At 36.3% G+C, this 16,269-nt stretch overlaps 1 protein-coding gene across 1 annotated transcript in view; it reads left to right on the top strand.

Moving 5' to 3' along the window:
* SPRED1 (sprouty related EVH1 domain containing 1) overlaps positions 1-14,823 on the top strand; it is a 95,420-nt gene extending 80,597 nt beyond the window's left edge. Inside the window, exons 6-7 of the mRNA XM_036446530.2 lie at positions 8,038-8,139; positions 10,639-14,823. Of these exons, the coding sequence (XP_036302423.1) occupies positions 8,038-8,139; positions 10,639-11,277 (741 nt within the window). The 3' untranslated portion in view covers positions 11,278-14,823. The remainder of the gene's footprint in view (positions 1-8,037; positions 8,140-10,638) is intronic.
* The last annotated feature ends 1,446 nt before the right edge of the window (positions 14,824-16,269 follow it).

Here is a 16,269-nt window from a genome sequence, read left to right as displayed (position 1 = left end):
AAATATACCTTTCAGCAGCTGCTCAGGTGGATGTGATGTGTGCGCATGCGCGCTCTCTCTCTCTCTCTCTCTCTCTCTCTCTCTCTCTCTCTCTCTCACACACACACACACACACACACACACACACTCTCTCTCTCTCTCTCTCTCTCTCTCTCTCTCTCTCTCTCTCTCTCTCTCTCTCTCTCTCTCTCTCCTTGTTTAGGGAACCCTAGTGTTTTCTACTGGGCGATAAGTCTGCCTGACTTTTGAAGGAGGCTGATTTTGTTACACTAGATACTACTTCTTAACTTCTAAGGGGAGACACTACATATTCCACTAAACACACATCTTTGAGAGAAAGTCTGAAACAAAGGCAGACAGTGCCTCTGCTCCTAGGTCTGCAGAAGTGAGACCAAGCATGGAGAATTGTCACTTAAGATTAGTATAGGTTTTTTTTTTCTTGTAGTGTTTGTTTTGACTCACATACTATGTTTTCATGGGCTATTTAAATGCCTTTGATGGATAGGTACAATCTTTCAAAATGCTAATGCTCTCATTCAGGTTTTAGTTAAGTCTAATAGCCCTAGAAACCATTATGGCTCTTTTCAGTTTTGCTTTCAAGTTTCTGGAGCATATTTTACTATAGAGAAGTAAGACATCATGCATCAATGAGTTTACCATCAAAGATTTATGACATTTAATTCAAAGAAAACAATATATGTAATGAACACCTGAGAAACCACCAAACAACTTATAGAAAGGAACCCCCATTTCTATCCACATGTCTTCATCCTAGAGGTTATCATTGCCTTGGATTTTGGTTGCTTAGACTTCCTATGCTTTTTTGATAGTTCTACTACTTATTTTTCTTCTGCCAGTGGATATTTCAGATATTTCCATAATTGTGTTGTTGTTAGGCATACTGCTAGTACAAACTTTCTTGTACCCAGCTGATCATGCACAAGAGGTTTTTCTTAGGGAATATAGGAATGGGCTTTTGAGGTTGATGTGCTACAAAAGATTTTGGGGTAAATTAGTCTCTAGGATTTATGTGTTATATGAGTACAAGCCATATATATTGAGCATTTGAAAGATTATGGAAATAGCCGTGGTTGTTCCTTTACAAACTAATTTTAGCTACATGTTCTTATATAATAGCCTTGTTACTGAGTAATACAATTTTCTGTGTCACTTCTCCTTTTTCAGTTTTACTTGTGGCCAGTATCTCCTAGTTTGTAGTTGGTTTTCATTTTCTATATTGGTTTGGTGAACAGTCTAAATTTTAATGCAATTGAATTTATTCTTTTCCTAATGGTGTTTACATAAATGCCTCCCTATCCTTGTTTTAAAGATTTTCTCCCTATTTTATACTAACAATTTTAGTTTTGTCTCTAACCCATCTTAAACTGATTTCTGTGATAGGAATCAAATTTTATTTTTACCATGTGTATAATTAATTGCTTCTACACAGTTTATTGGAATCAGGGGGTGCCATATCTGTCACATATCAAATTTTCCATATTTGTTTCTTGGTTTCTCTAATCCGATCCGTTGGTCTGTTTTTCCTGACATCAGTGCAATATTGTCTTCTTTACTATAGAATTACTTTAGCTCTGTGAGGTCTTAATATCTGAATAATTAAAGTACCCCTACCTACATTCTTGTTCCTCTTAAATTAAAAAAAAAAAAAGTTTTGGTTGTTTACTCTTGCAAAACTTTTAGTCAGCTTATCAAATTTGATGAAAAACCCATTTATAGTTTGTATTTTAATTTCACTGAATCTGTTTTAGGGAAAATTTAACTTTCATAATTATAAATATGATGTATCCCTTTGTTTAACTACTCAGTATCTCTCATTAAAGTTGTGAATTTTCTTCATGAAAAGATAGAGTTTTTATAAGATTCTTTGCACTATTTTGTGCCATTGCCATTGTAAATATAATCCTTTTAAAATTTCATTTGTGACCAACTTAGAAGAAGCATCTCCCATTTTTCAGCTAAGAAATTCTTCTGAAAGCCTGTAGCAGTAGCATCACATTAAAAAGCAGGGGTGAGTTGGGGTGTATCGTACAGCATCTGTGCTTAATAAGTGTAAAAAGTCAGCATTGTCCCTTTATGTTTTCATGTAAAGATTTTGTGAGAGGATTAACATTATCAACTACTCTGTTAACTCGGGTAGTTTCAAAGTGCATGTGTTTTGGTGCTGTTTGTGACTTTTTTCTGCAAGTGAAATTGGAGTAATAAGTCAAAAAGTGGACATTTTTACTATAAAAATAAACCTCAAGAATATATATTTAATACATGTCATTTTGATTTATAAGAAATACATATATCAGGGGGAAAAAACAAAAATGTTTCTCTTTACTTCCTTTTCTGTAATGCTCTTCCATCTTTTAAAAAAAAATTGAACAAATGCTTCCTTTATTTGTTGTTTACTTTCAGTTTCTTTTTCTTCATGAATCTTTTTCAGACCGTTTAATCATAGTGATTCCTTCCTCCATTAATTCCTGAATTCTTACATATTTCACCTTGAGTTGTGTTTATATGCTTTATCATCCCACTCATGAGGATAAGAGCCATGTTTCTACTTAATTGTGCCTTCCATAGAGACGAATACTATGTATTTATTAGGAAGTCAAATTTATAGGTATACACACACTTTGAATAATTACAAAGGCATTGATTATTAAAATACATTTCATTTTTAAAATTGAGCTATCAGCTGTTAAAAGTGTGTGTACCTTTTTGGGGGACATCCTGTATACCTGAATATTGAAACTAAAAGGAAAATGGAGTGGGAAGTGTGTGCTCAAAATTTTTCATCCCGTGTAGAGGTAACTGGGCATGGAAGAATGTATAATAAAGTCAGGTTAGAAAAAATAAACTCCAGAATCCACTTCATCCCACATCAATTTTTTAGTTCTATAGCACAATTAAAACTGAAATGCTTTTTTTTCTCTTATGTATTATGTGATTAAAGTGCTGATGAATGTAAAATTTTAAAGCTATCGGAAACAAGGTTGGGAATGAGGTAACCTCTTCAGTCTTTAATTTTATTAAATTTTCTTCTCTGTTTAAGACCCTACAAAGTAGGAGGTTCGAGTTGGATATATCCGTTTAAAATTCCTTTTTTAATTGAAGTATACAGACTTTTAAATTCAGCAATTCTATGTTAGGAATCTATGATATATATGTACTTGGACATGTGTATTAAAAGTAAATGTGCAAGAACATTTGTTACAATGCTGCTTATAACATCCAAAGATTGGAAAAAACCTATGTGTATATTAATTAGATTAAATAAATTAAAAGTTATTCAGTGAAACACTAAAAGAATAAGGTTAGGCTGAAACCGGTTTGGCTCAGTGGATAGAGCGTCGGCCTGCAGACTGAGAGGTCGCAGGTTCGATTCCGGTCAAGGGCATGTACCTTGGTTGTGGACACATCCCCAGTAAGGGGTGTGCAAGAGGCAGCTAATCAATGATTCTCTCTCATCGATGTTTCTCTCTTTCCCTCTTTCTTCCTCTCTGTAAAAAAATCAATAAAATATATATTAATAAATACATAAAAGAATAAGGTTAGAAAAAAGACAAAACAAAAAAATTAAAAATGAAATTTAAAAAAAAGAATAAGATTAGAGATATATGTATAATTAGAGAAAAGTTGGCCTGGCTGCTGTGGCTCAATTGATTGTCTTCCCATGCACCAAAAGGTTGCAGTTTTGATTCCCCAGTAGGGGGCATGCAGGAGGTAGCAGATTAATGTTTTGCTCTCATATAAATGTCTCCTTTTTCCCCTCCTTCTCTCTCTCTTAAATTCAATAAAAATATTTTTTAGAAAACATAGAAAAGTGTCCATGTGTTTCATTAAGCACAGAAAAGCAAGTCACAGTGCAAAAGGTCCTATTAAAAAATTTAAAGATCCATATATATGCATGCATGCATTTGTGTGTGTAAATTAATACATAATAGCAACAACAACAACAAAAAAATGAGGTTACCACCAGGACATAAACATGGGAATACTTCGCATCTACTTTTTTAAATTTGTTCATCAGAATTTGTGGTTTTTCTCATATAGAACTTGTACATATGTTGTTAAATATCAAATTCTTCTTGTTCATTGTTGGTATATAAGAAAGTGGTTGGCTGTTGTGAATTAACTTTGTATCCTGCAGCTTTGTTATAGTTTGCTTACTGGTTGCAGGAGTTTTTTATTGTTTTTTTTTTTCTTGTAATGTTTTTGTCTGGTTTTAGTATTAATGTTGACCTTATAGAACCAGGTAAGAAGTATTTCTTGTTTGGATCTTCTGTAGAAGATAGTAGAAATTTGGCATAACTTATTCCTTAAATGTTTGGTAGATCTCTACAGTAAATCCTTCTGGGGCTGATGCTTTCTTCTTTTTTTCTTTCATTGAGTTGATTGGGATGACATTGGTTACATGAACATGTAAGTTTCAGGTGTGGATTTCTTTGTTACAATATATTGTACCATGTGCCTACCACCCCTAGTCAAATCTTCTCCTGTCACCTTATATTAGGACCTGCTTCTCCTCTCAAAAACCCTCCCTCCCCCTTATCTCTGGCAACCACCACACTGCTGTTTGTGTTCATGAGTTTCAGTTTTTTATTTCACTTAGCATAAGATCCATCCAACCATGTTGTTGTAAATGGCACTATTTCATCCTTTTTTAATGCTGAGTAATATTCCATTGTGTGTATGTACCACATCCTGTTTATCCAGTCCTCTATTGCAGGACATTTTGGTTGTTTCCATGTCTTGGCCACCATGAATAATGCTGCAGTGAACATAGGAGTGCATATATCTTTGTGAATACATGATTTTGAGTTTTTTGGTTATATACATAGGAGTGGGATTGCTGGGTCATATGGTAGTTCTATTCTTAATATTTTGAGGAATTGCCAGACTGCTTTCCATAGTGGTTGTACCAGTTTACTTTTCACCATCAGTGAATGAGGGTTCTTTTTTTCCACAACCTCTTCAACACTTATGGCTTGTCTTATGGATAATGGCCACCCTAACAAGTATAAGGTGGTAGATATCTCATTGTAGTTTTCATTTGTATTTCCCTAATTGCTTGTGAGGTTAAACATCTTTTCATATATCTATTGGCTGTTTGTATGTCTTGGGAGATGTGTATTTTCATTGGTGCTTTCTACTTTGAAAAATTATTGATTCAACTTCTTAACATGTTAAAGTGCCCAGTCAGTCACCGGTGACGAATACTATACTTCCCATCTGGAAGACGAAACAGGCTGGGCGCTTAACATGTTAAATAGATCTAGTCCTATTCAGATTGTCTTTTGAGTTTTGGCATATTTTGCCTTTCAAGGAATCATCCATTTCACCTTGGATAGCAATTTTGTGGGCATAGAGTTGTTCATAATGTTCTTTTATTAACCTTGTAATTTCCATGGGATCTGTACTGATATTTCCTCTTTTATTGCCGATATTAATAATTTGTGTCCTCTCTTTCTTACCTAGCCTGACTAGAGGCTTGTCAATTTTGTTCATCTTTTCAAAGAATTCGTTTTTTATTTCATTAATACTTTGATTGATTTCTATTCTAATTCTTATTCTTTTCTTGTTTTGGACTTATTTTTTTCTGCTTTGCTAAGGTTAGAACTTACATTTTTTATATAGATGTTTCCTTTTTTCTAATTACATATATTCAATGCTATCAGTTTCTCTCTAAGCACATGTTTTACTATATTCCATAAAGTTTGATCATTTGTTTTTATTTCCACTTGGTTCAAAATACCTTTTAAGTTTCCCCAGATTTCTTTTCGACCCATTATGTGTTACTTTGAAGTTTGTTATTTAAGCAACACGTATATTGGGATTTTTAAATTACCTTTCTCTTATTCATTTCCAGTTTAATTCCTTTGTGGTCTGAGAGCAGACGTTGTATAAACCCCCACCCCCACCCCCCCACCTTTTTTTTTTTTTTTTTTTTTTTTTTTTTTTTTGCTAAGATCTGTTTTGTTCTGTTTTTTACCCAGAATGTGGTCTGTCTGGGTAATGCTCCATGAGAGATTGAGAAGAATGGGTATACTGCTGCTGGATGAGCAGTCTGCAGATATCAATTATATCCACTTGGTTGACTGAGTTAATGTGTTCAATTTGTCCTTAGTGATTTTCTGCCTGTTGGGTCTGTCCCTGCGTCTTCATCTACAACAATGGGCACATCTATTTCTCTCTGTAGTTCCAACAGTTTTTGCCTTGTGTAATTTGACACACTTTTGTTAAAGACATACTTGCTAATTCTTGGAGAATTGACTCTTTTATCATTATATCATTGCTCATATGTTGTTCTTATAGACAACATATAGTTGGGTCTTATTTTTTTTTTATTCACTCTGCAGTCTCTGTCTTTTAATTAGAATATTTAGGTCATTAATGTTCAAAGTGATTACTGATGCAGTTGACTTAATCTCTATCATATTTGTTAGTTTTCTGTTTGTTACCCTTGTTCTTTATTCCTATTGTTATATTTCAATTTTTCCCAAAGTCTTTTGTGGATTTATTGAACACTAGAGGCCCGGTGCATGAAATTTGTGCATGGGTTCTGGTCCCTAGGCCTGGCCAGCTATTGAAGCTCCAGCATCTGGTGTGCAAGGGCAGGTACCAGCTGACCTCTGGGCCTTGGGCAACACTTGGGACCTCAGGCCCCCATGCAGCCCAGGCCCCGTGCACCCGCCTCCGCCTGAGTCACAGTGCCTGAGTCCCACACAGAGATGTGGTGAATGCGGCTGGATGACAAGGGCTGGGGCACAGTGTGGGTCTTTGGGCCGCCCAGCGGTGCCACACAGAAGTTGGGCAATCAGCACGCGCTCTCCTGGCCAGCCTTGCAGACCAGCTCCTGCAAAACCCAAGGGAGGCAGACCGGCCCCTGCAGTCCCCGCTCATCCTTAAGAACCCGTGCGGGTGGGGGGTGGGCTCCTCGCAGGCACCAGGCACCTGAGTGTGGGGGCTTCCCTGGCATGCCAGCCCTTGCTTCCTGGGGAAAGGTAGCAGGGGGAGTGAGAGTGAGCTTGGTGGACACCCTGCATTCTCACTGCACCTCTGTCCCTGTCACCCCTGCCCCCAGGTAGCCATCGAGAGTTCACAACACATCACAGATTCCCACCATGTTCCACACTGCCCCCTGGTGGTCAGCACACAAAGCAAGCAGTCGAACTCCCAGTCCCTCAGTCGAACTATCGCCCAAGGGGCAATTTGCATATTAGGCTTTTATTATATAGAATTTTATATTATTTCATTCTCTCCTTTTTCGCATATCAGTTATTTTTTTTTTAATGTTTTTAGTGGTTGCTTGACAGTTTACAATATACATTTACAATTAATTCATTTCTGAGTCATGCATCTGGACTGTGCACTTCACTAGTATTTCTCGGTTTTTCCTTCTCTGCTTAGGGTGGATGGGATGGTCAGATAGGTTCTGATGACACCTGGCAGGTCAGGCCCAGGTTAACTAGTTTCTTCTGGGGCAGACTCTGTTAAAAACAGAGTGCGCCCTAATTTCAAAATGGTTCTTTCCCCCCTCTTCCTGCTGAAAGCGTTTGGGACTCTTCTGATATTTACTGTGGGGACCTAGTGGATTCTTGCAGGTGAATCTTAACATTATCTACAGTGAGCTTCCAGCAATTCATCAATTATAGTTTAGCTTTTCCTACCCCAGCACTGGTTTCCATGGCATTGATCACTCATGAGTCTGCTCTGTTATTCTGTCTCTCCAGGCTTGGAAGCAGTGGTTTGCCTTGTGTCCTTCTCTGTCTTACATACTCAATAAGTGTTGATTTTTTTTTTTTTCTGTTCATATTTTCCTTCTTAGGACAGAGTGACAACTTTAAAGTGCTTACATGTAGAACCAGAAATCAGAATTCTGTATTACTTTTTAATTTAAATTTTAAATGTATAAGGAAAGACCTAATTTTATATAATAAATAGGATGACTCAACATTTTGAAAAGCTTAACTACTAATAAGTTATGAAATCCTGGAATTGTCATTTAAGTAGAAATTGTTTGTATTTTAGATAACGTTCACTCATCCAAGCCTAGACATTCAGGGCAGAAGCATAGAATATGCACAGCGACAAATATCCAAGGAATGTGGAGGCCTAAAGTCCCAAAATAAGGTAAGTTACCTCAGTTTATCTTCTGATATGGACTATAACTAATGAACAAATAAGTGAAGTTTTCTAGTCCTTCTTATTCTCTATATAGTTGAATTGTACTAGGAAAAATAATTTAGTGTATAAGTTTGCTACATAAAGGCTTGTAAACCCTAATACATAAATTCTATCCAAATTTCTAGTGTGAGTCTAGGGGATATCAACAGTGTATTTATCACCAGATAGAACCAATAAGAATTATACATAGTTGATTTAATGGACTTCACTTTAGCCCTGACCTGGAATTTTTTTAGTCCCAGTACCAAATATCTGGGGAATAGAAGTTTGTCCCAACCTGGGACAGGTGTTTACTTGTAGACTAGTCGCTGTGTCCAGGGTCTGGGGCCAGGAGATACAAATTCGACTTCCAGAAGCCCACCTGAATGGTTAAATAAAGGATCGTTTTGATTTAGACCTTGTGTGATTTATAATATCTCTAGAAGATTTACTTTGCTCCTTGGCCTCAAGGAGACAGTCTATCCAGAAGGAGGGGTGAGGGAGGTTGTGTGTATATGTATATATACATGTATGTGTATACACATGTGTGTGTATGTATATATACATGTATGCATATACACATGAGTGTGTATATGGTATGGTGCATTTTAAGTTATTTTCAGAGACCAACAGACTAGATGGTTGGAACAACAAGAATTTATTTTCTTCTAAGTCTGGAAACTGAAGTCCAAGGTCAAAGTGCTAGTAATTTGGTTTCTTCAGGGACCTCTCTCCTTGGCTTGCAGGTGACCACCTTCTTGGTGTGTCCTCCCTGGTCTTTGCTCTTTCATGCATATCCCAGTGTCTCTCTGTGTGTCCAATTTCCTCTTCAAAGTACACTAGTCAAATTGGATGGATTAAGGTTCACTCTAAGGGCCTTACTTGAACTTAATGACCTCTTTAAAGTCCCTGTGTCTAAATATAGTGACTTTTTGAGATGGTGGAAGTTGGTGCCTCAACTCGTGAATTTGGAGAGGACATGGTTCAGCCCGTAACATTTTCCCCCTCCGGCATCTGCTCCCCTAAATTCCTGCCTTTCTCAACATGCAAAAATTCACGCCATCACAGCAGACCCCAAGTCTCATCTAAATTTTATCTAAATCAAGAGTGGGCTCAGACAAAATACGATTCAATCTGGGACAAATATCTTTCTCTCTGGGACCTGAGAACTTCCCTGCTTCAAACTAGAATGGTGGGAAAGGCACAGAACCGATATTTTCATTCCAGAAGGGAGAAACTGGAAAGAAGAAAGGTGTCATGGGATTCTTAAACAAGTCCAAAACTTAGCACAGCAAATGTCATTAGATTTTTTAAGGCTCAGAAACAATCCTCTTTGGCTTGATGATTTTTTTTTTTTCCTTCATGGGGGGTGGCCCCACAACCTTGACCCTTGGGCTTTCTGGCCCCCTGAAACTGAGGAAGTGGCCCCGTCCTATTGAACTGAGGAGGCAGCCCCGACATTTCCTGTTCTTCCCTTAAGAGATAATGCATGTTCCCAGCCAGATAGCTCTGTTTGCCAGTCCTGTAAATGCTATTACTTTGACAACCTTGATTCATTTCCTCTCAACTCTGTCCCCTTAGATCCAACCTGGCAGCATTTCAGCTGAGATGGTTGATAGGATCTCTGAGTCATACCATAGCCTCTTTATCCTATGATTGCCTAGCCATATCTTTGTTATTATTTTTTCTTCGTTTTTTTTTATCCACACCCGAGGATATGTTTATTGGTTTTGAAAGAGAGAGAGACAGATCCATTGCGCCCTGAGGGAGTCAAACCCACACCTTTTGGTGTATGGGACAATGCTCCAACCAGCCCGGCCAGGGCCACACCTTTGGTGCTTTCTTCAAAGCATGCTTACTCTCCTGCCTTCTTCAAAACACTAGAATACAATTCTTCCCTTCCTCTCCCCCCCCCTTTTTTTTTTTACCACTTCCTTTCACTATCCAGTATTATATTTAAAGTTCGAGGCTATCTAGGCTTTTTATAACATGCACCTCAAAACTTTTTGAGTCTCTGTTTATTACCCAGTTTCAAAGCCATTGCCACATTTTTAAGTATTTGTTACAGCAACCCACTTGTCAGTACCAATAGATGAGTCAGGATTCTCCAGAGAAACAGAACCAACAAGACGTGTATAGAGGTTTCTTTTAAGGAACTGGCACAAGTGATAGTGGAGGTACATCTCCAAAGCCTGCTGTCGGGCTTGAGAAGGGTAAACTGTTGGACTTGAGAAGCAGGGGAGAGTTGCAATCAGTCTGTTCCATAAAGGCCTTCAGTTCATTGGATGAGGTTCACCTATATCATGGAGGCTGATCTTCACTCGTCATAGTCCACCAAGAGACATCTGTACTTCAATATTCAGAGTAATGTTTGACCAAATATCTGGGCACGAGGCTCAGCAAAGTTGACACAAAAAATTCACGTTTACAGTCCTTATTGCAGTTTTCATCTCTTCCCTTTTTTAGGTCCCTCGACATGTCAGCTTTCAAGATGAGGATGAGATTGTCAGAATAAATCCTCGAGATATATTAATCCGTCGCTATGCAGACTACAGGCATCCAGACATGTGGAAAAATGACTTGGAGAGAGATGATACTGACTCCAGTATTCAGTTCTCTAAACCAGACAGTAAAAAATCAGACTATCTGTACTCTTGTGGGGATGAGACCAAGTTAAGTTCATTCAAAGACTCCGTGGTATTTAAGACACAGCCTTCCTCGTTAAAGTTTAAGAAGTCAAAACGAAGAAAAGAAGATGGTGAGCGTTCCCGCTGCGTATACTGCCAGGAAAGGTTTAACCATGAAGAAAACGGCAGGGGGAAGTGTCAGGATGCTCCAGACCCTATCAGAAGATGCATCTATCAAGTTAGTTGCATGCTCTGTGCCGAGAGCATGCTATATCACTGTATGTCAGACTCAGAGGGAGACTTTTCTGACCCCTGTTCGTGTGACACTAGCGATGACAAGTTCTGCCTGCGATGGTTAGCCCTGGTGGCTCTTTCTTTCATTGTCCCGTGTATGTGCTGCTACGTCCCCCTGAGATCCTGCCATCGTTGTGGGGAGGCGTGCGGGTGCTGTGGTGGGAAACATAAGGCTGCTGGATGAGAGGATCTAGGGCCAACAGGAGTTTAAAACCTTTGTTTCCAGGCATTAGCTAACTTGGATTTGCGGAAGCTTTCGGCAAAGCAATATGAAACCTTGCCTGGTGTCACAGGGGCCACACGTGGAGGAAGCAGCACTCGTCAGTTCTTGGCATTTCACCGATGCCAGCCATGCCTAACTTTTTCCCTTGAGTGCATGGCATGTTTTTGTTACAGGTTGTAAAGCGTATTTGCGAAAGGAAACCATTTCTGGTTATTGGCTATAAAGAGCGATCATAAAATATGATCCGACTAAAAGGGATTAATTTTTGGCATTTTTGTATATTTATGCATTAGGTGATGGGACTTTTAAAGGTTTGAATTCATTAGGACATGAACTAAAAGTGCACTTGGGAACAGCTGATTTCAATCTAAGAAAGGTTAACACTTGGAAATTATAAGAAGTTAAACAAGTGCACCTGAATCATTTATTGTTTTTTGAAAGCAGTTTTATGTATAAATAACAAATGTTTATATTTAACTAAATATAAGGTACGAATTATGACATTAAACTTTTCTTCCCCTTCCTAGTTCTGAAGTAGATATACATATATCTACTGTCACATTCCATTATATTTTGCATACTTTACTCATCTAATTAATATAACATTTTTATTCCATGTGAATGATTTGATATTTCCATCTTTGTTTCCCTTTGGCTATGGTTTATATTGAGTTCTATCTGTACATTCTGGTAATCTAAAATTCTTTAAAATATTCTAATAGCCTTGAGTGACCAACTTTTTTTTAAAGCACAGATGTAATCGTCTAATGTTCTGATGGGAGCGTAACACTTATTTTTATATAAAAAGCGATTGTGTAAACATAGAAAAAAAAAAAGGTTTCGGGGTTGTTGTTTTGTTTTTTGTGGTATTCAACCAGCAAGTTGTTTTCTTTCAGAGTTTCCTCCTTCAAAAAATTATATTGCATTTACAAATATGTTACAAGGCCAAGAAGTGTAACTGGATTTGTTAGTGTAAAAGTTTCCTCCTGCAATCTCGTTTATCATTCTGCTAACCCAGAGTTTGTTCAGCTGTGTTACTAATTTTTTTAGCTTAATCCTCAGTGCTCATTATTCACATAATACCAATAGCTTTTTTCAGTTGCATTTTATTCTATTTAAACCAGCCAAAAGCAAAATTATTTTATGTTAAAGTATGTGCTAAACTATCCCAGGAAAGTATTTAATCCAACAGTGTGAATGAAATACCTTGTACATAAAAATTTATTTCTTTTGCAGAGCATTGTATCACTGGATGTTTTATTTACAAAGTAGTTGGATAAGTGTTCCAACAATTATTTAAAGTACTTCGGGAACAAATTATCTTTTTTTTTTTTTTTTTTAAACTGTTACATTTAAACTCTAATCAAGTAAGGGTTCTCTAAGAACATTCCCTTAGAGGGATCAAGTTGAGAAGCGTGCCTTTCCTTTTAATGGCTTGAAGTTTCAGAAGTGATAAACATTAAAGTCACACTACCATTTGAAGCTCATTTTCTATGCACGTTTTTAAATGTCATTTATGGATCATTCTTTTTACGTTCACACTTAAGCTTGTGTTAGCTGTCTTTTGCCCCAGATCAAACTGAACAATGTATATAACACTATCTGTCTGTAAAATACTTTTTTTAAGAAAGCATTTATATTTATATGACAGCTTGAACTGACAACATTGTGTATATAGATCATCTTGAAGTATTATTTCACATTGAAAAGAAGAAAAATATATTGATAACTATAGATGTTATGAAGAAGAGGTTATTTCTAGTTTTGTACTAAAAATCAATTGGATGAACTAAATCCAAACGTGACACTGTAACAGCAGTTTTAAGTCTTATTTTTACTGTTTATATACTTGGACGCTGCTGCAGCAGATGATCTTCATCCCTGAAGTTTTCAGCTAAACTCGGTTACCTAGAATAGACTGTTAACTTTCAAAATTACTTCTTATTGGTGGGATGAAAATAATTGATTTTCCTTATGAATAAATTTTCATATTTGTAAGTGTGGAGTTTATAATTCAGGTTTGAGCAAGGTGTGAATAACTGAAGAAAATAACTTGCTGGCTATATAGGAAAATCTGTGGAAATGGACTGTGTATATATTTCTGGGAAGAACAAATATAATCATTTCTTCTGTTAAGCACTAATCAATATAGTGCAACTCCTGGTTCTGTACTGTATTTTATATGCGACATATATGCTTTAATATTTTAATGTTTGTGCATTAATATTTTCAAATTGTTTTAACCACTTTGCTGCTAAGATTTTGCCGTCCCATCCCCATTTTTTTCCTTTACAATTTTAAACAAGTTTCTTCATTAAAAACGATGGTGATAAAATGGTTTTTATTTCACCTTGGATCTTTACAGTTAACACATCCAGTTTCTAAATTGGTCTAGAAAACTAGTAACAAGTTATCTGAATCCCTATGTGGAAAGTTTCTCTTGAGTAAATTAGAAGTCTTATGTGAAAAATAAAGGGTGGTTTAAATTTCTTACACTAAAATGTGTATAGGTATGTTCAGGGACATTTTCTCTCGTTCTGCATACAGATTTGGCACTGCACTGCCAGCTGGCTTTTCCTCTAAAACCTTTCTCTGTTTTTAATCTCATAGTATAAGCAAATGGCTAAACAAAACTGCTTACATAATAGTCAATATGGAAAATGAAATCATCTAGATGGCATGACAAGAAAGACTGGTCAGATGGTGTGTTGTGTTCAGACCTGATAATTCAGAAAAGATTTTTCTCCTGCATTGAAGGTGGGGGGTTAGTGAGGGAATCTCTTGGTTTCTGAAGAAATTTGAGGTGTGGAGCTTCAGCACCACCTACTGGATAATTTGTAGGCCAGAACCGTGAGGTAGCAATTGGGGTCTGACAGGTCTCATCCCTATTACCTGCACAAGCTATTTAAGTGGTGGTCACCGCCAAGCGGAGGAGGCAGGAGTAAGATATATCTCAAACTATAAAAGGAATATTTTATCTAATGTGTCTTGTTGGTTGCTGAAGGATTTTGAGCACTTTTTCCTCATATATCCTGAATTTAAATATTTACTGACATTTGGAACTGGCAATCAGTCCTAATTAATGGATGTGCCGAAGCATATATAGAACCAATTCTTTTAACTTTCTAAAGCCATTACCAAATGGTATTCTTATTTTTCCTCCCATTGCTAGTGAGGGAGAATTTTTTAAAAGAATAAACATCACCTAACTACATCAAGACAACTTCAGAGGGATTGTGTGCTTATGTCTCTGGGATGCTGGGGCAGGGGAAACCTTGAGATTACCTATTTTCATTGGTTATTCAGCAGTGCCTAATATGAGCCTTTGAAGTAATTCAAATGCACTTTTAATTCTTGTTATAGTGCCATCTGATAACATAGGTAAGTCCTGCTTTTTCTTTTATTTTTCTTCCCCAACTCCAACCCCATTTAATCCAACACCATAAAGATGTTTCGTAATGTCCATACAAGTCTCCCAAATACAGGAAAGTACTTTCCTCTGAATTTTTTTTTTTTTTTTTTTTTTTTTTTACTTTCCTCTGAATTTAAAGAATCTTAAGGATGTTTCTTATATTGAAATTTGTTTTCAGTCTTGTGATTACACTTTAGACTATGTATTTAAGAATGGGTTTTTATTTCTAGCCCAAAGATACATTAAGCAAGTGTAACATTTTTCTGAAAACTTTGAAATTGTAGTTACCTGAAAAACACAGATTATTCACTAATATTATCATTCTTAATTTGACCTCCAGAATCACATTTCTAAGTATAAGGGAAAGTACTGGAAACTTGCATTGTTGTGTATGTAAAAAATTTTTGGTCTGTAAACCACCATGAGAGATTGTGCAGGAAATAAAAAAAAATTTAAAAAATCACAACGTGGAGTGATTTATGTAAACCAAAAACAAGTGCTTTAAGGTATTAAGGTACTGTTTGCCTAGCAGCCAGGTGGTTATGAACCTTTCGTATGCTTTGATTCACTGATGTTAGCCGTTGTTTCTGGAAGCTCCTTAAATTGCATAAGTTGCTAGTTTTGAAAATTTTTCAAAAATACCTAGTTGAAAAGCTTATGTATTACAGATACACATAGATTTTTGTGAACATTACCAGTCTGTAGTGTCGTTTGCTTTCTATTCTTGACCTCAGAAGTGCCTCACTTGTATATTACTTCCATTAAAAGCTTGACTGCATTCTTTCTAATAAGCATTAAAGTATTGTTTAACTCATGTCATAATGTATCTCCTTAGATATAGTTGACTAGCTTGATAGTTTTGGGTATATAATGTAAATATGCATATATAAGTTTGTAACTGTTTTTGTTACATCATACCCATGTAATTGGACATATCAGATGATATCAAAGAATTTGTTTTCGTTACCTGATTAAACCTATCATGAAATATAAAAAGACTTTTTCTTACTCTTCTAGAGGATAACAAACTATCACGCAAGAAATAATAATTACGAGAGGAGAAAGCAATAGAAATGGAAGCTTTTGACCATAATTTTGTAAGGTAGATTTTTAACTGAGAGTTCATGTATAGTTCATCTTAATGACTTACATATTAATCCTTGATGGTATCCAGATTTTTTACAGTCTGTTACCTAATACTGTACATTATATTTATTGGTTGGGGAATACGTTGCAGCTAAGTCTAGGTTAACCACTTTAACTGGTAGGTGAGACATATTTAACCCAAAACTGCTACTAATTTTTTTGTGTGTCTCCTAGTAAGTTTCAGAATTTGTCTTAATTTGTAATACAAACAAAAATAGTCAATCTAAAAGGAAAATTATTGGGGTAGTCCTTACTAGTAAAATCATAGTGTATTTCAACCCCAAAATAATCATTGGCTACTATAATACAGTTGGATTTGTTTGAAATAAAAAATTAGCCATTTGTACCTTTAACCATGAATTACATAATGTAATCTCATGTGCTTATTTACAGGT

This window comes from Pipistrellus kuhlii, unplaced genomic scaffold (assembly GCF_014108245.1).
Source record: "Pipistrellus kuhlii isolate mPipKuh1 unplaced genomic scaffold, mPipKuh1.p scaffold_m20_p_1, whole genome shotgun sequence".
Lineage (NCBI taxonomy): Eukaryota > Metazoa > Chordata > Mammalia > Chiroptera > Vespertilionidae > Pipistrellus > Pipistrellus kuhlii.
The sequence above is the reverse complement of the archived record's forward strand: the minus strand, read 5'-3'. Positions and strand labels throughout refer to the sequence as shown.